The sequence below is a fragment of the Monodelphis domestica genome, chromosome 1 (genome assembly GCF_027887165.1).
Source record: "Monodelphis domestica isolate mMonDom1 chromosome 1, mMonDom1.pri, whole genome shotgun sequence".
Lineage (NCBI taxonomy): Eukaryota > Metazoa > Chordata > Mammalia > Didelphimorphia > Didelphidae > Monodelphis > Monodelphis domestica.
The window spans coordinates 155807341-155830587 of NC_077227.1; the positions used below are offsets into that span (position 1 = coordinate 155807341).

The 23247-nt window shown below is 44.8% G+C and overlaps 1 protein-coding gene across 2 annotated transcripts in view; it reads right to left on the reverse strand.

Moving 5' to 3' along the window:
* Positions 1 to 9256: 9256 nt before the first annotated feature.
* Positions 9257 to 23247, reverse strand: part of IGDCC4 (immunoglobulin superfamily DCC subclass member 4) — a 48960-nt gene continuing 34969 nt past the window's right edge. Inside the window, exons 15-20 of one of the 2 annotated variants that reach the window (XM_016428246.2) lie at positions 18851 to 19021; positions 18345 to 18482; positions 17588 to 17693; positions 15251 to 15482; positions 14280 to 14441; positions 9257 to 13062 (exon numbers count right to left, since the gene is read on the reverse strand). In XM_016428246.2, the coding sequence (XP_016283732.2) occupies positions 12592 to 13062; positions 14280 to 14441; positions 15251 to 15482; positions 17588 to 17693; positions 18345 to 18482; positions 18851 to 19021 (1280 nt within the window). In that variant the 3' untranslated portion in view covers positions 9257 to 12591. Of the gene's footprint in view, positions 13063 to 14279; positions 14442 to 14515; positions 14865 to 15250; positions 15483 to 17587; positions 17694 to 18344; positions 18483 to 18850; positions 19022 to 23247 lie in introns of those variants that run through there. The other variant, XM_056808583.1, reaches the window with a different exon arrangement.

Consider the following 23247-nt stretch of genomic DNA (forward strand, 5'->3'; position numbering starts at 1 on the left):
CTCCCACTGCCTCCACTCCCTCCCCTCTTCCCTCCCCCTTTCCCCTCTAGCCACCCTGTCCCCTCCCCCCTCCTCCCCAACCCCCTCTCTCCGGAGGCCCAGTCTGGGGAACAAAAGACCCAACCAGCGCTTTATTCGGCCGGACATCCCCGGCAGCGCCGCTGCCGCCCCTCTCCCGCCCTCCTTCCACTCTTTGAACTGAGGCCGGCGGGGCCCTAGAACTCCCTAAGCTCCCGCAGTCCCAGAGAGCTGCGGAGCTCTCTGGACCTCTCCTTCCCTCTTCGGGAAGGTCTTTGAGAGGGAGTTCCCGAGCACCCTCAGGCTTGACTTTTAAAATAACGGAGAAGAGAGGAGAGCCGGGACCCGGGGACTTGGAAGAAGAGAGGAAAAGACGCTGTTTTGAAATTGACCCAACTGCCTGGTGGCTTATAGCTTTATGGAAGGAGGAGAACCAAAGTCTCTAGATAGATGGACAGTCAGACATATAGATATAGATAGATAGATGTATATGTGTAGAGAAGATATCAGTAAGTGTGTGTGGAGAGAGAAGACACGGAAGAAGGATATAGGGAGAGAAGAAATTAGAGGGAGAAAGGGCAACACACTCACTCACACACACACACACACACACATACACACACACACACACACACACACACACACACACACACACCATCCTTGAATAAAACAGCACCACGTTTTTAGTGATCTTCTCCTGGGATTCCCAGGCTTCCAAAGTTGGCTAGCTCATTCAACTGTAAGATTTCTTGGACTGCCCTCTCACCCCGGGGATAATCCATAGCTCCAGAAGTACTATTATTTGGATAAGAGAGCTAATGAAAGTCACTTTATTCTCTGTCAGTTTTCTCATCTGTAAAATTTGAATGAAAATCGACCAGTTGTAGTGGATAGTGGATAGAGGGCTTGCTTAGAGCCATTAAGAATGGGGTTCAAATCCTGCTTCTCACATATACTAGAGGTGTGAAGCTGGTCAAGTCATTTAACTTCATGGTGATTCAGACAACTCTGAGACTATAAATTATGGAGGTATTGCTAGTCTGCATGGAGGAGGGAAATTTCACACTAGAAGCTCCTTTCTATTTCACTGATGAAATAACAAGTCTAGATCACCTCCCCTTTCCCAAAACGAGGTCATTACTCCCATTTTGAGTGGTATTCTTTTTTTTTTTTAATCCCACAATGAAAAGTTTACAGTGCTACAGAAATTCAGGAAAGACTATTACCATACTTTCTAACTGGAAATTTTTCAGGGAAATCATCTATCCAGAAAACATTTAAAAGGAAAGGGGTGGGGGGAGGGGGGGAAAGATAGGTAGCACAGTGGATAGAGTGCCAGGTCAAGGACCTGGGTTCAGATCAGTCATCAGACACTTTCTAGCATTGTGAGCCTGGCTTTGTCTAGTCCTTGCCCTTCTGTCTTAGAGTTGTAACTAAGACAGAAAGTAAGGGTTTAAAAAAAGAGAGAAAACATTGCTGGTAATAAAACATATGACCCAGTTAAGGGTGTTTGTAAGGAGCATGCATGCCATATATTCACATAGAACACTGTCCATGCTATCTCTTCATGCTCATGAATCCTGACTACTGGCACTCCTGATGAGTCTGTCATTAAATGTTGGGAACTTTAAAAGACCATCTAGTCCAATCCTCTCCTTTTACAAATGGGGAAACAGACATCCAGAGTGATAGTGACTTGTTCAAGGTTACTCAGTGACAAAGTCTTCATTAGAACTCAGCTCTCCTGACTTCAAAATCCAGTACTCATTCATTCATAAAATAATGTACTTGCCATTGATTGAATACCTACTATGTGAAAGGCACTGTCCTAGGTACTAGGGATCGAAGGCAAAAATCAAACATTCCAGTTCTACAAAGAGGGGAACAACATTGGATCATTGATTTAGAATTTTAAGAAATTGGAAAGATAGACTGGAGCCAGATTGTGACAGGCTTTAAATGCTACAATTTATATTGTTGGTATTTTATCCACTGTAACCCTTCTATTAAATTCTGCCTGTGTTCTATGTCTTTGATCTTTGTCTGGAATCAGGTACAATCTTTTCACTGAGGAGGGGAGAGAACCTCACATTGATCTGTGCCATTAGAATTGGTGGGTTTAGGAGTGAAGACAGACTGGTCTCTGTCATCCATGAGCTGTTCAATCCCATTTCAGGATTTGGACAATGTTTATTCCTTTCTCTGGGCTTCAAGTTCCTGCATCTATAAAATGAGTGATGGATGGGGACAATCTAGATTTTTACCAATTCTCCTCATTCGTTCCCAGATCTTGATTCTGGGACAAGAGGCTTTGGCCATGAGTGATTGCAAAGCAATCAGGTTATATCTAAAATAATGGAAATGAGGTTAGAGGCATGTAATTCAATTTAAACAGGCCTGTGCAACTTTGGGAATTCTTAGGTCTTCCACAAATTTGTTGGTGCACTCATTTCACAGATGAGGAACTGAGGCAAACAACATTCAGTGACTTGCCCTGGATCACACAGCTAAAAAGCATCTGAAGGGTAGATGGTCCTCAGGAAGATGAGTCTTCCTGACTTCAAGCCTGGCACTCTATCCACTGCAATACCTAGCTGCCCCAGGACACTGAACTGGTAATTAATCTGTGCTCATCATCAAGGGAACATAGCATCAATGGATAGTGAAGTTGGAGCCAGTAAGACTTGAATTCAAATCCTGATTTAGACATTTACTAGTTTTATGGCCCTGGGGAAGCCTCTTAGACTCTCTTGACCTCAATTTCTACATCTGTAAAATGAGGATAATAACATTTACTTCACAAAGTTGTTGTTAGGATCAAATGTGATAATATAATATAATATAATATATATAAATGCTAATGATTATTACCATTATTCCACTTCAGACTCATACTAACTCTGTAATTCTGGGCAAGTTTGTTTAGCCTCTCTGAGCCTTGGTTTTATCATCTATAAAATGGGAAGAATCACACATATCTAGCTCATAGATCTATTTCAGAGGATCAAATAAAATATTGTATAGAAAATATTTTCTAAATTCTCAAGTGCTATATATGTGTGAACTATTTTTTTAAAACCCTTACCTTCTGCCTTAGAATCAATATTATGTATTGGGAAGTATCTGAGGTCAGATTTGAACCTAGGACCTCCCATCTCTAGGCCTGGCTCTCAATCTTCTGAGCTACCCAGCTTTCCCCTGAACTATTATTTTTTAAAACCCTTAACCTTCTGCCTTAGAATCAATGCTGTGTATTGGTTCCAAGGCAGAAGAGTGATAAGAGCTAGGCAATGGAGGTTAAGTGACTTACCCAGGGTCCCACAGCTAGGAAGTGTCTAAGGTCAAATTTGAACTCTGGACCTTCTATCACTAGGCAAACTCTCAATCAACTGAGCTACCCAGCTGCCCCTCAATATGAACTATTATTATTGTTAAAGAGAACAACTGTTAGATGAGGGTTAAAGAAACTGAAATGATTGCTTCCCATTGCAGGAGATCAACAACCTCCCCACTTTGTGCCTCCCTTCTCCAACTCCCAGAGAGGTGGAGTTGACTTAAATTGCTGCTGCTGGTTTTAAAAGTCATGCTCAGAAGTATTTAATCCTCCAAACTTGTAAAAAGTTTATAGCCAGAATAATATGCAACAGCTGGTAATATATTAACATACGAATATATTTACTATCTTCCTCAGTGATGTCCTTCCAGCCTCCCGTCTCTTCCTCTAATACTTGAGGATCTCACCTACCAATTCACTCTGGGGTGAGAGTCAGTGAATCCGTACTTACCCAACCTCTCTTTTGCCTGCTCCCATTAGTATGGGGCTCTAGTCTTGCTGAGGAAGTATGTTCCATGTCCACAGATCCAGAGGGAGAGGACTGAGGCCAGTATTCAGATCCCCAAAGTGCTACTTCAGTTCCTTCTTAGATGCTGCTAAATGGGCATGGAGAGAGTCACTCAAACAGCTGGACTCCATTTCCTAGAAATTTATCTGATTTTACCTGGCCTTTCTTGTTGCCTGGCAATGCTTTTATTCTCCTCCTCCTCCTCCTTCAGTTAGGCAATTGGGGTTAAATGACTTGCCCAGAGTCATACAGTTAGGAAGTATCTGAGGCCAGATTTGAACCTAGGACCTCTGATCTACAGACCTGCCTCTCCATCTACCAAGCCCCTATAGCATCTCTTCTAAAAGTCTTCACTTCTCAAACCTTCCCCCCCTCTCTCAGCAGACAACTTTGTCCCCTATTGGCCATTTGTCCAAGGAGCTTTCTTCTCCCTCAGCACCTGCAAGCTGGTCTTCTTCATTACTTATTCTCTCTAGTCTCTGGTAAAACAATGATCTTACCAAGAACAGATGGTCTTCTGCTTGTGCATTGGTCCCATTCCCTCTGGTCTCCATCGGGGGCTACTCCTCCTTTCTACTCTCAATACTTCTTATTCAGGAGCTCCTTCCCCACCCCTCCAAATTCACTACTATCTACCTTAAATTGAAAAAGACTTTACTAGATCCTGCCATTAGCCTCAAGCTATTATCATATCTATTTTCTCCCTTTGGTAGTCAAATTCCTAGAAAAGAGTATCTCCATTCATTGCTTCTATTTCCTCCTTCTCATTCCTTACCATCTGACTTCCTACCTCCCTACTTACTTGTCTGAAAACCCTGGACTCCAAGGCAATCCGCTTCTTAACTGCTAAATTCAATGGTCTTCAATCCTTATCCTTCTTGACTTTCCCCTTTTATTCTTTCTTGGATTTTCATGGCACTCTTCTCTTTTTTTAAACCTGATTTTCTGTCTTATGTACTGGTTCCAAGGCAGAAGAGTAATGAGGGCTAGATAACTGGGGTTAAGTGACTCGCTCAGGGTCACATAGCTAGGAAGTGTCTGAGGTCAGTTTAGTAGTCATCTCTAGGCCTGATTCTTTTTTTCCTAGTTTCCTACCTGCCTATCTCACCACTCATTCTTAGTCTCCTTTGCTGGCCTATCATTGACTTCCCAGGTACTTAATTTGGCAATCTTCTAAGTCTGACTTCTGTCCTCCATTCTCTCCCAGCATTCCCCCTCCTTATAAATTCCCATGGATTGGCAAACTTGTTAACTCCCATGAATTCAAGTATCTTCTCTTTGTAGGTTACTTCCAGATCTATTGATCCAGTCGTTATCTCTCTCCTGGGCTACCACCCTATATTACCAGGTGCCTTCTGAATTTCTCTTCCCAGATGTTCCATAGCTATCTCAAGCCAAACATGCACCAAACAGCACTTATATGTGCCCCTAAACCCATCCCATTCCCAAACGGCTCCATTTTGGTTGACAGAATCACCACGTTCTGGTTACTCAGGTTAAGACTTTGGAGTCATCGTTGACTCTTCTCCCATGTTTCTATGTCCTCAGTCTCTCTATCGGTGAATCTCTCCATTGTCCCAGTCTCTTACTTCAGTCTTTTATCACCTCTAGTTTAGACTACTAGGGCTTCCTCTGTCTTAATTCATTATCCACAGAGTTGCCGAATGATATTCCAAAACCACAGTTCATGCCATTCAGCTACACAAAAATCTTCAAATATCTATTCTCGTTGCTACAAATTGAGAGGGTGAGAACCGCTGCTCTAGGACAACATATGGAATCTTCAGAGAGGTGATGCTGGTGAAACATGGCACCCTTCAGATGCAGTCAAGGGGCATTTATTAAGTACCAACTATAGGTGTCAGGCACTTTGCTACAAAAAAGGTAGTCTTTGCTCTCAGGGAAGCTTATGCCTTCCCACTTCCCACTTCCCACGCTCCTGCTGACCTGCTAGAATATACCCTTTCTTAGTTCCCACTTCCATGATTTTGCATGTGGTTCCTCATGTCTGGAATGCATTCTCTATTTGCCTCTCACTTAGAGACTTTGTAGCTTCCTTTAAAGCAGAGTCCAGATGTCAACACCTCTGCATGAATCCTTTCTGATTCCCCTTCCCCACCAATTATTTTCACTCTTTCCTTTTTTTTTTAAACTTCTACCTTCTGTCTTAGAATCACTACTAAGTATTGATTCTAAGGCAGAAGAGTGGTACGGGCTGGCAATTGGGGTCAAATGACTTGCCCAGGGTCATATGGATAGGAAGTGATTTGAACCAGGACCTTCCATCTTCAGGTCTGGCTTTCTATTTACCAAGCTATCCCATTGCCCCTTTACTCTATCTTTCTTGAATTATCTATTTATATTTACTTACTAGTGTACATAGAATGTAAACTCTTTGAAGCATACTCACTAGCTGGGTGATTCTGGACAAGTTATTTAATCTCTGTTTGCCTCAGTTTCCTCAACTGTAAAGTGGGGACCCCAGAGAAGGAAATGGCCAACCTTGGTCCAGTATCTTACAAGAAACCCCATAAAATGGAGTCATGAAGAGTCAGACACCATTAAACAACATAACAAGTTTGATTAACTGACATGTTGGGCCAGTTTCCTCATTTTTGTCTTGGTCAGCCCAGGGCTTAGCACGGCATGTTGTTGGCACTTAATAATGCTCCTGCGTTTTGTGCATTTAAGATGCGTGGGGACAGTATCCCAGCTATATGTTCCTAGATCCCTAACCTCTAGAATGCAGGAATCACGTCTATATGTTTCTTGAGGAAGTATATAGTTCATAAAGGTTTATATATGGCTCAGAAGGAAGATACCCAAGTTGTAGAAAATGGTGTCTTTCAGGTTTTCCATTCTTCTTCTCAAGGTGGAGGGAGACAAGGCATAAGGTTAACAAAGTGAGGCCCAGATAGCCTCGAAGCTTCCTATGGAGAAAGCTCAGATCTTTCCCCCCATGTGCTTGTAAAGTGGGAAAAATGAATTCCTGCAGGACAGTGGCAAGAAGGCTGGATTTGGAGTCACAAAACCTGATTTCAAATATTTGTTCTGTCACTAATTCGGTGTTACCCTTCCCTACCTTTTTGCTACCCATTTCCAGGCATGCTAGTACTTCATTTTGCATGCATACCTTTTGGTTAATTTGGGCAGCTAAAGTGGCCCAGTGGATAAAGTGCTGATCCTGGAGTCAGAAGGACACGCACTAGAGTCCTGTGTGCAACCCTGGGCAAGCTGCTTAACCATTGTTTGCCTCTGTTTCCTCAATGGTAAAATGGACACCCTGGAAAAGGAAATGGTAGACTACTCCAGTATCTGCCAAGAAAATCCCATAAAAATGGATCTGTAAGGGTCAAATACTACTGAATGAATTAACAAATTAGATTAACTTAACATGCTGGGCCTCAGTTTCCTCATGTGTGAAAGGAAAGAGTAGGACTTCTGAGATCCCTTCTAACTCCTGATCTACAGCTACAAACTTTCCCTTCATCCATTTCTCACCTTAAAGACATTTCCTTGGGCAGAAAAGTTTTCTACCTCTGTAAGTTGATACTATTTTTTGGTTCTCTCCAATCACATGGCCACCTCCCCCCCCCCCCCTTTCCAGTCCTTCTAGCCTTATGCCTGTGTTGCAATAGCCTCCTGATGGTTCTCTCTGCCTCTAGTGTCTCCCCTCTTCAATGTACCCAAATCATTATTCTTTTTTTTTTAACCCTTGCCTTCTGTCTTGGAATTGATACTGGGTATTGGTTCTAAGGCAGAAGAGTGGTAAGGACTAGGCAATGGGTGTTAAGTGACTTGCCCAGGGTCACACAGTTAGGAAGTGTCTGAGGCCAGATTTGAACTCAGGATCTTCTGTCTCTAAGCCTGGCTCTCAATCCATTGAGCCACCCAGCTGCCCCCAAATGATTATTCTTAAAGTGAAGGTCTGACCTTATTCTTCCTCTTCTGAAGAAGCCTCTTCTGGAATAAAATACAGAATCCTACATTGGGGCATTTAAAGACTTTCATAATCTACTTTTGCCCTCTTTTTCCCAGTAGATTTCATACTATTCCCCCAGGAACACTACATGCCAGCCAGGTGATCCCCTTAAAGCTCCCCATACAGCATTACTAGGGCAGCTAAGTGAGGACATGGTTAGAGCCCTGGGTCTAGAGTCAGGAAGACCCAAGTTCAAGCTCACACACTCACAAGCTCTGTGACCCTGGGGAAGTCATTTTACTGCTGCTTGCCTAAGTTTCCTCATCTGTAAAACAGGAATAATAATAGCACCCATATCCCAGGATTTTTGTCATAGGATCAACAAAGGAAATAATTGTCAAGCACAACACAGTGCCTGGCACATCGATGGTGGTACTACAAAAATGCTAGCTATTATTAATCTCTTTTTTGAAACCCTTATCTTCCATCTTAGAATCAATACTGTGTATTAATCTAAGGCAGAAGGGCAGTAAGGGAGAAGCAATGGGAGTTTAGTGATTTGCCCAGGGTTATATAGTCTGTCTGTGTTATACAGTCTATACAGTGTCTGAGGTCAGATTTGAACTCAGGACCTCCCATCTCTAGGCCTGGCTCTCAATCCACTGAACCACCCAGCTGCCCCCTATTATTAATCTTATTAATCATTGCACTGAAATCTTTTACCTCATTTATTCTGCTTCCTGGAACCCCTAGCCCCGTGTTGGCAAACCTATGGTAGGAGAAGGGGAGGCTTTTCACCTCCTCTCCACTGCATCTGAGGACATTTCTCCCATTACCTGCCTTCTGCCCAGCATCCCAATGGGAACACTTCCTCCCTCTCCTGTCTTGGATAAGGCAGGGGGCTCATGTGCTTTGCAAGGGTGCCATTTAGGCACTCGGTCTCTAAAAGGTTTGCCATCACTGCCCTAGCATCTTCAAGGACCAGCTAAAATATTACCTCCTATCACTGCCTTTTGTGATTCTTCCAGGTGTTGGAAGGCACCCACCCCACCCTGAAATGACAAAGTCCAAATAAAATTAAGTCTTGACTTAACTGTATAAAATCTGTCCATTTCTGTCTCTTTCCCCCAGAGTGTAAGCTCCTTGAAGGCAGGGCTTTTGTTTTCCCTCCTTTGTATTCCCAGTGTTGAACACCACAAGTGTTTGGGGGCAGTTGGATGTCTCAGAGGATGGAGAACCAGGTCCAGAGATGGGAGGTCCTGGGTTCTAATCTGACCTCAGACATTTCTGGGCAAGTCACTTAACCCCCACTGCCTATCCCTTATCACTCTTCTGCCTTAGAATCAACATTGATTCTAAGATATGGAAAGTAAGAGTTAAAAAACCAAAACATAACAAAAATCACAGTAGGTATTTGACACATGCTTGTTAAATTGAACTGAATTTGGCTCCTGTGGAGAACACAGTAGGTTGGTTTTTTTTTTTTTTGAAAATAGTTTATTAATTCATTAATGAAGGGATACATGGTCATTGCCATCTTGGCATCTTAATGCTAAAGAATATCTGTGAGGAGAGGCAAGAAGCTGCTAAGGAAATAAAGGGATAATTAAATAATACAGCATGAGCTAATACAGATAAATAGTAGGGCAGGTGCTGATTACACTTGTCATGCATCATAGGAAGGAAATCTTAAAGCAAAATCATTTGGAAAAAAGCAGCATCAGTGAAAAGTGATAAAAGAGTGGAGACTCTACCCTGTCACGTACCAACGATCTCTTCCCCAGGAGGTACACTTGGAAGAGACGCACCCAGCACCTCCAGGACTACCTGCCCACTCCAATAGCATCTGGAACGCTGGAGAGGATCGGGCCCACTTTCTTATCAAGTATGAGTTATAGGCAGAGACCAGATTTATTACTTATTTGCTTTTGAGAAACAATTTTCCATCCCAACCTAATGGGTTATAAATTGTCTCATTTGCAGCTACTTAATTTAAACCAGGATTTCACTGCTTGTTAAACAAGGACATGAAAAATGAGGACACACAGTGCCACGCTAGGAGCATACAGTCAGGGCTGAGCTGCTGCCATAAACATCAGGATAGAAACATGAAAGAAAATAAAGCAAGAATTCTGACCTTCTGAGCAACGAGCCAGTGTGCACAGCTGTGGAGTCACGCTGTAACCCCAAAGGCTAAAGAAATGGCAGGAGCAATGAATGGTCTGGGTTCATCAGCCTCCAGTGCCAACCTCAGTGATCTTTAGTGTTATGCTAGTGGTGACTGGGGGGGGGGGGGCAGGTCTACAGGTCAAGGGTACCGAGCATGGCTGAAACAAACATGGAATAAACACACAGATGCCTTCTGTTTCCACATCAATAGTCGGATGAAGCTATAGGAATTCTGGGACATATTTCATGATTTAAAGGGGGGGGGGGAAGAAAAGGAGACGGCTTCTAATTTGATGCAGAAGCCAGAGTACCCATGACTCTCTATCCTGCTTAAAGTAGTCAACAAGGAGAAGCCTCTTCCCAACTGAATCCCAAACACAGTGCCCTAGGGAACGGGCTGAACAGAAAAGCAAGTGTCTCTCCTCCTGCCTAGGGAATGCGAGCCATCCATCAATGAGTATTTATTAAAAAAGTAATATATGCCAAGCGCTGTGCTTGGATGGCAGGTTTTAGAGACGGAAAGGGCCTTGGAGAAGATCCTACAATGATTTCAGAAATGAGTTTAAATGAAAGGAACAAAACATGGCATCCTCTCACCCCGCCTCCACCTCCCATCCTTCTCAGGAGTCCTTTCATAAATCTTAGGCATGGGGGTGGGGTAGATGGAGATCTCCCTCCCTCCCCCCTTCAGGGCTCCTAACTTGAAGGCAGAACCCTAAAAAGAGGGCTGGGAAAGTTCAATGCTCCATAGGAGGGCTGCTACTTCCACTGATCTGTCTGGTGCTGGGGATTAGGGTTAAGTCAAGTTTCAAAAGCAGGGGAGTCCTTTTAGGTAGGAGAATTGGCCAGGGTTAGCCCCAAACCTGTGGTAGCTGCCCTTTGGACTTTCTTGGGTCATGTGGGAGCTGGGGTATGCCCCCTTTTTAACCACTCCACTGGCAGGTTAAATCAGAGAGAAAATGGATTATCCAGGTGAATATCCGATTTAGATTATGACATGACTGCCCCAAATTTAAAATGAAATGAAAACAAAACCCAAAATCTGTTGGATAAACTGAACTAATCCAGCTGTGTCCAAGGCCAGGGTGGAAGAGGGAGGGAGGGTGAGCCTCTCATAAAGGCACCTGACAGGCAGGTGAGCTATGGGTTGTACAAAGTCATTGCATGGGGATGGAGCCAAGATGGCGGCTTAGTAGCAGCAAAAGCTGGAAGTGCTCCGAGAATCCTCCCAAAGCAACCTTAAAAGTCACTGCCGTGGGCACAGCTGCATCAGAAAGGTGGTTCTGAGAACCAGTAACATGAATGGGGCAGGGGAATCCCTTCAGCCTCTGAAACAGATGTGAGGTAGTCCTGTTGTGAGGAGGGAAATGTAAAACAACCACAAGAGAAGTGAAAAGGGAAGATGGTGACAAGGATGGAGAAGAGATAAAAATAGTAGTTTAGAAGAGACTGTGAGAGGGCTGAGAGATGGGGAAGAAAGTGAGAGGCAAAGAGGGGGAGAAAGAGGGCAAAAAGGAAAAGAGAAACACTAAATGAGGGAGATACACAGGAGGGCAAAAAGGAAAAGAGAAACACTAAATGAGGGAGATACACAGGATGGGGGGAGGAGAGAGGAAAGAAAAAGTGGGTATGAAAGAGAAGCAGGAGAGGGAAGTGGGGAGAGAAGACAAGCCAGGGAAGAGAGAGTAACAACCAAGGAGAGATAGAAGGCATTTACAGGGAAAAGGCAAGAGAGGAAAGAATAAGGAGGGAAATGGCACCAGGGGCAGAGAAGGAAGAAGGGGGAAGAAAGGCGAGACAAGAGGGAAAGTCTGAGGAAGATGAAGAATGGGTATGGGGGAAAGGAGACAGAGCAATGGAGAATGGGGATGGCTGGAAAGACTACAAGGTGGGCAGAGAGACAGGACACAGGGAGGGAAGAGTAGCAAGTGGCTGTAAACCAGGCTTTGCTCAAAATAAAACAAAGTTTGTTCAGAGGGGCCTCAGAGTCCCTTGTGCACACAGCAGGAAAGGTGGGTGAGGGGAAGGAGATGCACCTAGAATGTTAGGCACCTGGACCTACTTGGAGTTACCTCCTCCCAGCCAGAGAGGGAGGCAGTCTAGGGGTGGCACTGTCTCGCTAAGACAGGGTGTTAGAGACACTCTCAGAGTGTGTAATAAAGGATGTGGAGTCATGGAAAGGTTGGCAGGCCACAGTCACAGGAATTGTTCCCGGAGACTGTCCTAGAAAGAATATTATCTACTAACCCATTTACTTCTCCTTCTCACAAGCACTGAGCAAAGCATGTGGCAGAAGATGGCTGTGATTCCCCAGCAAACACACCACTCTTCCTCCCGACCCACTAACCAACTGCGTGAATCCCTGTGGGCGTGGGTCAAAGAAGCACACGGATGATGATGTGGGCAGGAGCCTAGATCTGAAGGGGCAGGAAGGAGTGACTGCCTAAGAGAAGTGAGGCACTTTGGGAAGAGTAGACTCCTAGGATGTGGGATCTAACTACTCCAGGGCACCTACTGGCTCCTCCCAAGGGTCCCAGGGAGGTCTCCACATGGCTTAGTGAGGAGGCACACACACACATGTGCACAAATGCAAATGCTGTTTCGCATGATTCAGACCATATGGGTGCCAAGCTTTGCCAGTCAGGGCCATAGACTTTGGGTTGTAGTGGATGAGAGGAGACCAGAAGAACCACCCTGAAGACCATCCGCTTGTCCAGAAAGGGTGGGGGATCCCTTTATCAGCTGCCCACCCCTGTAGGTGTCAGTGTGCTCAGGGGCCACCTTCTCCAGAGCATCTCCCCGCTGAGGAAAGCCATTGCAGAGGCCCTGGACACTAGCTGCCTCTGGCTGGTGAGTCTGTCTGTCCAGCCCTTGTCCAGTGGCTTCCAGCTCATCTCCTCCCAGGTCTCCACTTGGCCAGTCTGCTTCCAGCCCCAGCTCACTGCTATTGGAGGGGGAGGCTGGAGACCTAGGGGGTGTGGGGTCCCTAGGCTCTGGGCCATAGAGCTCAGGACCATGGTGCCCTTCAGATGCTGAGAAGTCAGAGTGGACAATAACATCAGCCTCCACTTGGTTCCTGTAGGCTGAAAGTGGTTTCTTTCTTCCATCACTCTGGTAGGAACAAAGAGCACAGAAAATAAAAATCAAAAACATTGAGAAGAGCACCAAGTGACTTCCACACCTAAGAGCGGAAGGATGATCAAATGGTTGTCACATCCCTGATTTGGGGGGGAGCAATGAACAACCGTCACATCTGGGGGGAACCCAGAGTAACCATCAGACTCTGTGGGGTACACAGAACTGCACATTCACTGCACATGGAAAGGCAGCTCACTGTAGTGGAAAGAACATGACTTACAGCCATAGTTCCAAAACTAGCTGTCCGAAGACTGAAGACAACCTCTCTGAGACTCGGTTTTTTTCTCTGTAAAATGAGCATAATAACCTATTTTACAGAATAGCAAGAAAAGCTCATTGTCTTAAATTTGTTTTAAACCTTTCCTAAATAACACAAAGACAGAAGGACTAGGCAATCTGGGTTAGGTGACTTGCCCAGGGTCACACAGCAAAGAAATATCTGAGGTCATATTTGAACCTAGGAACTCCCAACTCTAGACCTGGCTCACAGAGCCCTCTCTTTCTAGGATCATAGGAGCTAGGGATCTTAAGGGTCATCTTATCCAACTTTCTCATTTTACAGATGAGAAAAATGAAAGTCAGAAAGATTTAGACACTTGACCAAGGTCATAAAGATGCTAAATAGCAGAACACAGTTCCAGTGCTCTGCCTCCAAACCTGTTCTTTCCACTACTCCACTCTGCCTTCTCATTATAAACCTGAATGTGTTCTATAAATGAGAATTATCCTGATATGCATCAAATGGACAAAAGCCCAGGAGATGGACATCCAGTTGTTCCAATCCCCTAAATCAGAGAAGCTCTAGAACCACAGTGGGTGGATCTGAGATTGTGAGATTCCCATATGGTTCTGAGATCAATCTGGTGGTTCATGTCCCTTTATAAGCCACTGACCAATGCAGGTTGGTGTAACCCAAGTAGGTACAGAGAGATGAATCCCCACCTCGGATAAAACCCCAATGCCCCAGAACCAGTGCCTAAACATTCATATACCCTTCTCCACCTTCATTCATTCCCAGGGGAAGACTCCTGGAATCTCCCTTGTACTTCTTCTACAAAATCATTTGAGCTAATGGGATACCTCATTTATCCCCAAAAAGAATGACTAGATTATACCTGATGAAGGCTGTTCCCACCCACCAAATGCTGGACCCAAACCCTCCCCACTCCTGCTTGTCCACCCACACTAACCATCATGGCGTCATACATCAGGGCCTGCAGGAGCAGAGTCTGCCCTGCTCCGGCTGGGGGCAGCAGGGCCTGGGTCAGAGCAGGGTTAGTACCTGTCTGAGGGGTCCCACATCCAGCCCAGGTTCCTGACCAGCTCAGTCCTCCTGACTGAGCCCATGTGACCTGCAGGCAAAGGATAAAGGACCAGTCAGTGTCCAAAGTCAAAGCTAGATTCTGCTGGAGGCAGGAAGCTCAACCATGACGTTTCTAGGCGAAAGATGCAAGACCCAGAGGATAAAGACAGGAGATCTAGTTGACTGACTACCTCTTTCCTGATGGGAAAGATGTGAGAGATGGCTCTACTGGGAAGGACCTTAGGGCAGGGGTCAGTACCTGTGTGTGTGGGGAGAGGAGAAGAATCTGTTTTACACTGGGAAAGGCATCTGGTTAAGTCTCCAGAGTCTAAAATGGAGATGGAGCGTGGCAAGTGAATCACCAAGTTGGGGGAAGGAAGGAGGTTTGGATGAATGATCAGGATCTGGAACCGTTATATTCCTGCTTTTAGTTTATCCCATTTGACTGCTGGCTCTGATTTAGATGTGCCCACTGCGCGGAAGGGAGAGAATAGGGAAGAGTAAAAGGAAGGGCCCGCAGGAGATGCTGAGATCTACTTGGGGAGGGGGTTGACCTTGGAGGGCATGGTAGCTCTTTGGAGCAGGGCTCTTGGTCACCAGGGGTCACCTGTGGTGTCTATATGGAGGCCTCCCCCTCCGTGAGAACCAAATTGGCCATATTTGCCAGAGGGACGGTGGTCCATCTGCTCTCCCTTCCCCCAATTGACATTTGGTCCAGAGGAAATGGAAGCCATCACTTGACACATGCTATACTCTGCCACCCCCTGGTGTCCTAGCAGAGAACTGACATGTAGGAAGCCACCAAATTACAGAGAGATGGTCAGCCTGGGGTTGCGGACCAGCGTCCCCAAATGTCACCTTTCTCTTGGTGTGGCCTCGACCTTCAATGCCACCCCCCATGAGGCTGTGCACTTCAGCTCCCTCGTCGAGGTCGGGGAAAGGAGAGAGCGATCCATCCTGGAGTCGAGGATGAGGACATACAAGGGACTCCAGCTCATGGGCAGCAGGGGGGCCAGGTGGACCCAGCTGGGCTCGGGAGTAAAGCCTCGGGTTCTCAGCAGTGGGAGAGGCCAGGCCAGGGAGTGCTTCCCTGTACAGGAAGAGAGGTGGAGAAAAAGGCAAAGGAATCAGAGGGTATGCTTGGGGTGGGAGATGGGGGGAAGAATCTTGAAGAAATCTAGCAGAAGCCATTGACAATGGGGAATGCCCAAGTGGATCCTAAATCCTTGGAAGGACTCCTGAATTAACTCTGATTTATCACCTGGCCATGAATTCCCATCTGTTTTTATTTCTTTCATTTTCTTCATATTCTATAGAAACTCATCATAGAACAGAGCTACAGAATTTCTCAATTGAAAGAGGTCTCAACAATTATCTATTCTAAAACAGGAAATCATTGTCCCAACACCTGGATAGGTTCAAAGACAAACAGCAGACTCTGCCATTGTGGAGTAGCAGATAGAGTGATGGATAAGGGTCAGGAAGACTGGAGGTTGAGTTCTGCCTCTCTGTGTGACTCTAGGAAAGTCACTTAATCTCTCAGCCTCAGTTTCCTCATCTCTAAAATGAACTCAACAATCTTTAAATCCTCTTCTAGGTCTAAATCTATGATCCAATGGTCAGCCTGGGTTAACAGGTGGTATACCCACTCAGAAGAAGCATCTCTTTCCCACCTATCCTGAAAACCCTATCTTCTGACCCTGACTGGGGTGAGGTGAAGGATGCTTGAGAGAAGGAAGCAGTTGAGTCTGTTGCCTTCCTAATAGGGAATATGTCTTGCATGGTTTCACATATATAACTGATATCACTTTGCTTGCTTTCTCAAAGGATACCAGAGGAACTGGTAGAGGGTGGGAGAGAATTTGAACTCAGAATTTTAAAAAATGTTAAAAGTAATCAATAAACTTATTAGAGAAAAAAATGAAAAAAAGAAAATGCCTTAGACTTGATCCTTATTCCTCTGATTCCAGATTAAGTCCAAAAGCTGGGAAGAAGGAAAAACTGACTCTTTTTTGGGCCTATCTTCACTGGCAAGGGGAAATATCTCATTGACTCAGTATAGCAGAAAGGGGAAGGGCTAGGCAGGGCTGTCTTTACTAGAGTTCTTTGTATCTAAGGAAATTATTCAAATTGGAAACATATAATAGCTTTTCCTATTTCCACTAGCCCTTTCTCTTTTTTTAATCTCTGATCCAAGATGATCGAGTGGAGAAAGAGGGAGGGGGAAAACTTCCTTCATCAGTGCTTGCCAATTGCATCCTCTGGAGAGTAATATCAGAATGTCACCGAGACCCTCCCCACCAAAGAAGGCTGTGGGGTAAAGAGACTAGTGACAGTGAAGATGGATGGGATAAGGTAAGGGGGGAAATGACCAAAGAAATTCTGGGAGTCACCCTTAAAGGAAATAGTGGATTCTTCCAAACCCCCTCTTCCATTTTATACTCTTCACTAATGGTTCCTCCAGCCCTGGTGTCTGTTCTTGGATGGGGGTGCCCAGGGGCCATTTGGAGGGAGGCCATGGTTTTACTCCTTGACATCATTCAAGGGTTAAAGATATCTCCCACTTATAAGAGAATCTATCCCTAATAAGCTGCTGCCATTTTCTTCTTGGGGGCACCTGGGTAGCTCAGTGGATTGAGAACCAGGCCTAGAGATGGGAGGTCCTAGGTTCAAATTTGGACTCAGCCACTTCCTAGCTGTGTGACCCTGGGCAAGTCACTTGACCCCCATTGCCTAGCCCTTACCACTCTTCTGCCTTGGAAACAATACAAAGTATTGATTCTAAGGTGGAAGGTAAGGGTTATAAACAATAAAAATAAATTAAAATTAAAATACTGGTTGTATCCTCAAGAAGTTGTATTTTTTTTTAAACCCTTACCTTCCGTCTTGGAGTCAATACTGTGTATTGCCTCCAAGACAGAAGAGTGGTAAGGGCTAGGCAATGGGGGTCAAGTGACTTGCCCAGGGTCACCCATCTGGGAAGTGTCTGAGGCCAGATTTGAACCCAGGACCTCCCATCTCTAGGCCTGACTCTCCATCCTCTGAGCCACCCAGCTGCCCCCAGTATTTTTTTAACGTTTTATTTGTATCCCCAGTGTTTAGCACAATGCATGCTTGTTGGCCCACTACCACTCTTCAGGGTTATGCTTCATAGAGGAGGTGATTTGCACCCCTCATTCCCTATCCCTCCCTCACCTGTGGGAGTTGTTTCGGAGGCCAGCACACATGCAGGCCAGGAGGCAGAGCAGGCCCAGACAGACACCCACAATGATGCCTGTGACCGAGTGCACGTCCAGGACATCTGGAAGAAGTGAGAGAGACAATACGCACAATGAACAGTATCACATACTACAGGAAGCTCCAAACATTTGAGGTTTCCTGCGGGGCCTTATGCCTGCCGCGGGAAGACCCAGAACATATCGCTAATGCACAGACGTGGGCCCCACGGACGTTGGCCATGTGCCAGGTAGCGGCTGCGCGCTGGAAGGGTCCCTAACCCAGCCTTGCCTCCTACAAGACTCTTGGCGGTCCCAAGACATTCAGAAGAGTCTGTTTCTGGAAAATGTTCTAAGTCAAGCTGCCAGGGAAGCGACTGCCCTTCCCTCCCCGGTCAAACCAAACTTGTCTCCTAAAGAAGTCACACCACACCAGACTCTTCATTAAATGCAGTTTTCCCACCAAATGGAGCTCCTGCCTCCCAAAGCCTCCAGACTAAACAGGTCTCTTGACCCAACTGACCTCTTCCTGAAACCAGAACTGCCTAAAATGACTCGAGGTCAAGCTGGTCTCAACAGAGGGGCCCAGGCGAAAGGACCTTTGGGGACGTGGGAAGGAGATGGTCTCTGACTTCAGAACTAGATCCTGAATGGTGGAGGGCTCGGGCTCCTCCTGGGTACCCCGCCCCACTTCCTCTGGAGCCCTCCCACATGGGTTCTCTCCTCCCCAACCATACCTGAAAGCTTCTCTTGCAGCGTGAGCACGTCCTGCAGACCAGAGAAGGGCCCCGGTCCCACCTCTGTCCGTGCCCCCATCTTGAAGAAATACCTGGTGTCACTTTCCAGCCCATGAACCTCAACACTAAAGATGTTTCCTAGTGGAGTATGAAAAGCAGAGAGAGTCATGTTGGCGCGTGGCGAATGGGGATGGTCAGAGAGAAGCCTTTGAAAAGCTCTCCTACTTTTCCCCAATCCCCCCGTCTCACTCCCACCAACCAACCGCCTGGCCAAGGGTGAGAGGGGTTTGAATCAGCCCCCCACCAGGAGCTCACTCCTAACTAAATCAACAATAAGAATGCAGGCTTTGGTTAAAAAAAGAATTTCCTCCATTCTGGAATGAGCCAGGGAGTTCTCTAAAGGTATAACACCATTGGGACCTGTCTAGGAGGAAGATGGAAGATGCAGCCCAATTTGCAGCTGCTTGAGAAGTCTCTGATGGCTCAGAGGGCCCAGTCACACTCACCATCTGTGGTGAGCAGGGTCCACAGGTGGTCAGGCTTTGAGTGGTTGGAGCTGTACAGGATCAGATACTCCACGATCACTCCATTGGGTTCCACTGGCGGACACCAGCGGAGTCGAACTGTAGATGGGGTGAGAGGGCTAAGGCGAAGGTCAGAAGGAGGGGTTGAGGGCCCTGGGTAGAGTGAGAAGGGGAAAGAGGTCAGGGGGAGAGTCACTAAGGCTCAGACATAGAAGGGGGAATGGCATGAAAGCAAGAGGAGAGGGATGCTAAGAACCAAAGGGGGAATGGCATGAAAGCAAGAGGAGAGGGATGCTAAGCACCAAAGGGGGAATGGCATGAAAGCAAGAGGAGAGGGATGCTAAGAACCAAAGGGGGAATGGCATGAAAGCAAGAGGAGAGGGATGCTAAGCACCAAAGGGGGAATGGCATGAAAGCAAGAGGAGAGGGATGCTAAGAACCAAAGGGGGAATGGCATGAAAGCAAGAGGAGAGGGATGCTAAGCACCAAAGGGGGAATGGCATGAAAGCAAGAGGAGAGGGATGCTAAGCACCAAAGAGGGAATGGCATGAAAGCAAGAAGAGAGGGATGCTAAGCACCAAAGGGGGAATGGCATGAAAGCAAGAGGAGAGGGATGCTAAGCACCAAAGGGGGAATGGCATGAAAGCAAGAGGAGAGGGATGCTAAGCACCAAAGGGGGAATGGCATGAAAGCAAGAGGAGAGGGATGCTAAGCACCAAAGAGGGAATGGCATGAAAGCAAGAGGAGAGGGATGCTAAGCACCAAACGGGGAATGGCATGAAAGCAAGAGGAGAGGGATGCTAAGAACCAAACAGATGATGGAGGGAATGGGACAGAGGCATTGTTAGGGACCTTTCAGAGCATGGGACAAGAGATAAGGGTCTGGGGATATATAGTGTATTAGGGTGGAAATAGTAATGGCTTGGAGTTATGTGACTTGAATTCTTTTTAATCCTGACTCTGTTACTAACTTATTGGGTAATTTTTAGATTCATTTCACTGGGACTAAATTTCCCCATCTGTAAAACAGGGATGATAACAATCTCACTGGGTTTTGATAAAGATGATGTCTGTCAAAGTACTTTGGAAAGCAGAGCTTCCATAAAAATGCTTCTGCCCTTTCCAAATAATGAAACTTATTATTTACTTAAGGGTGTAGGCATCATAGAGATCATCTGTACATGACACCAAGATTCAAATTTATTGAAGTTTTGGTAAGCCAAATCACACAATACACAGCATAACTTATTGTCTATCCAGTGATCAACAAACAAAAAAACCTTAAGATGTTGCATTCAGCAGTACTGAGCCCATATTAGCTATGCAACAGAGGCAGGCAGTTTGGTCTACTAAATAAAGAGCTGACCACAAAGCCAAAAAGACCTGGGTTCAAGGCTAGCCACTAATATGTACTTGTAGGACAAATAACTTAACCTCTAATTACTCCAGGTAACTCTTTTTAAAAAGCCCTTACCTTCTGTCTTAAAATTGATACTGTGTATTTATTCCAAGACAGAAGAGTGGTAAGGGCTAGGCAATGGGGGGTTAAGTGACTTGTCCAGGGTCACACAGCTGGGAAGTGTCTGAGGTCAGATTTGAACCCTGGACCTCCCATCTCTAGGCCTCTGAACCAATCCACTGAGCCACCCAGCTGCCCCCAACTGTTTTAAGACTATATGATACTAGCTGTGTGGCCTGGGCAAGTTGTTTAATCCAGATCCACTATCTTTTATGGCTTTTCTGTCTTAGAATTGATACTAAGACAAAAAAGAAGACTCCCCCCCACCCCAAGACCATATGTTGCTGAAAAGGTAGGTAGCATGCATTGTTAGAAGAAATTTCCTCATTTGAGAGTTCCCTGGGTCCTGTCCTAGCAACTGTGCTTAGAAAATCCATTTTGCCTTTAAATGCCATTTATAGATTGATTGTCATGTTTTCAACCTGTTTAGTTTCTGAGCAAGTCCTAAATAAAGTTGATGTTCACCCTTCATTTTTTGAAAAGGAACAGTGCCACAATGGGGTGATGACTTGACTTGCTTTTGAAATGAATCTAATCGAGGCAGAACTGCACAAAGTTGTTAGCCTCGATCTCCCTTTCAGAGTCATTAAAATCCAGTGGATTTTAGTTGGAATGACTGGTAATGGCCAGGGATGACAGTAGCTTCTTCACTGTCTGACCAAGCTCTAAGTGCACCTTGGTGCCTTTTCCCACCATTCCTCATGGCTGTTCAAACAAACTCTTCTCATTTGCCCATTCCTATCTCATCTTTGGGGTTTGCATTTGGAGCCCCAACACTTAGCACAATGCCTGGCACTTAGTAGGCCCCTAAGATATGCCTGCTGATTGGTATATTTCCATTATCCTCCACAGGGTGTCTACATGGTATGTTGGAGACAAATCATGGGAAAAAGTGAATCATAGATTGTGAGGTTGAAGGGTCCATACAGTTGAAGTCATTTAGCTCCTTCATTTTATAGATAAGAAAACTAGAGACCAGAAAGGTTAAGAAAGTTGCTTGATGTCATGAGGCAATAAGTGGAAAAGCAAGAATTTGGATCCAGGTTCTTAACTCCAACTCCTTAACTTCTTTTTTCACTGTACCATGATGTCTTCCTCAAGTTCCTTTTAAAATATTTTCTAGGCACCAATGTAGCATCTGGATTGTCCATCTGTTATTCTTCACCTTTGATAAATGACTGGCCCACCTCATTTTCTGATCATATATTTCCTAGATGACATTTCACATTACTGTTAGTGTTCAAGACTCACTACTAAAAATATGCTGGAGCCACTTATACCCACCATTTGTCTTCCTATTGACCTTTGGGTCATTCACAATTTTTCTTCTTCAGAGATGATGATGTCCCATAATTCACAGATAAATAACATCTCTGGAAGAAGCTGCAATGGATTTGTGATCTCCTTAATTTGGATCTTTCCTTTAGTAATGCAGACAGCAAACCCATCCATCCCTGTCCATCCTATTCAATTCTTGCTCACATCTTCCAATAATTTCACTGCAAAGGGCCCACCCAATGTCCTAGAACCCTTCTTCCAAAACTAGTGGTGCATAAATACTATCCTGCTCTTATTGAATATCCAGCCTTTTTCCTTCACACATGGCATCTTTTCTTTAATTCTTATATGTTAAGCTCCCACGTACCATTTGTCTTCCTATTGCTCTCTGAGTGATCTTCTTTTTGAATTCTTTGGAGACTGATGTGTTCCATGACTTGAAGACATTTTAAAAATGGACTAGAGTATTGGTATTAAAATATGGGTTCTTGTTTTGGGGAGAAGTCTGGGGTTATTCAAGGAGCTTTGCAATTTCTCAAAGGTAATTCAGCCTGCTTTCCCCATTCCATTTGACCACCATCTATTTGTTCTGTTGGTCCAAGACACATATAAATATATGTATATATGTATGTATATGTATATGTGTATGTGTGAGTATACATATACCCCCACATGTATCTATATATGAGATATATTTATATATCTACGTATATTTTGTAGACATTTGACAGAAGAGCTCTATTTATCTACATGTTGATCATAACAGTTGATATCTTCATTCATTTGGTTTTTCTCATGTGCATGCTCGGGCCAAACTTTTTTGAGTGGTTATGGATCTCGTCCAGGAAGACTCTGTAATGTTCCAGATTTCTTGATTCGATGCTATGCACAAAAAGAAGCATCTGGAAGCTTTCTCCATACATAAGAAATTTTTCTTCAACTTGGATTCTGTGATGGATCTCATTTGTGACAATGATGAATACCTTTGACTAGGATGAAGCTTCTTTACCAGAGTGTGCACAACCTTCCTGGGTAACTCCATTCTTCAGCAGCAGCTCTGCTTGACTTCAGCTCCACAGAACAACATGATCCTTCCAGGTACCCCTTGATTCTTTCCCCCCCCAATCCCCTGCCCCAGCATTTCACTTTTACTTTTGGTGTTGTCTTCTTCCATTTGATCACAAGCTCCTTGAAGGTTCCTCCTCTTTTTTCATATCTGTAATGCCATTCCTCAGCACAATGCCTGGCACATAGTAGGCACTTGATAAATGTTTATTGAATTGAAAATGTCTCACTGTTTCATGCCTTGTTGTATGTTAATAATCAGAGAATTCATTGTACAAAACAATCTTTTATGTTTACATCTGTCAATAAATATTGCATGATCTTAACATATTGGTGAAATCTTGCACAGAAAAGGACTTGCTGGAGAAAGAGCTACTACTTTGTTTTTTAGGTCAAATTTTAAAAAATAATCCACAAACAGTAAACATTCTTTTTTATCTTTCAGTTGATTAAAAGATGTGGCTGTAGAAATCATCTACAAAAATTTGTATGTTCCCTTTTCCTATTTGATCTTCCT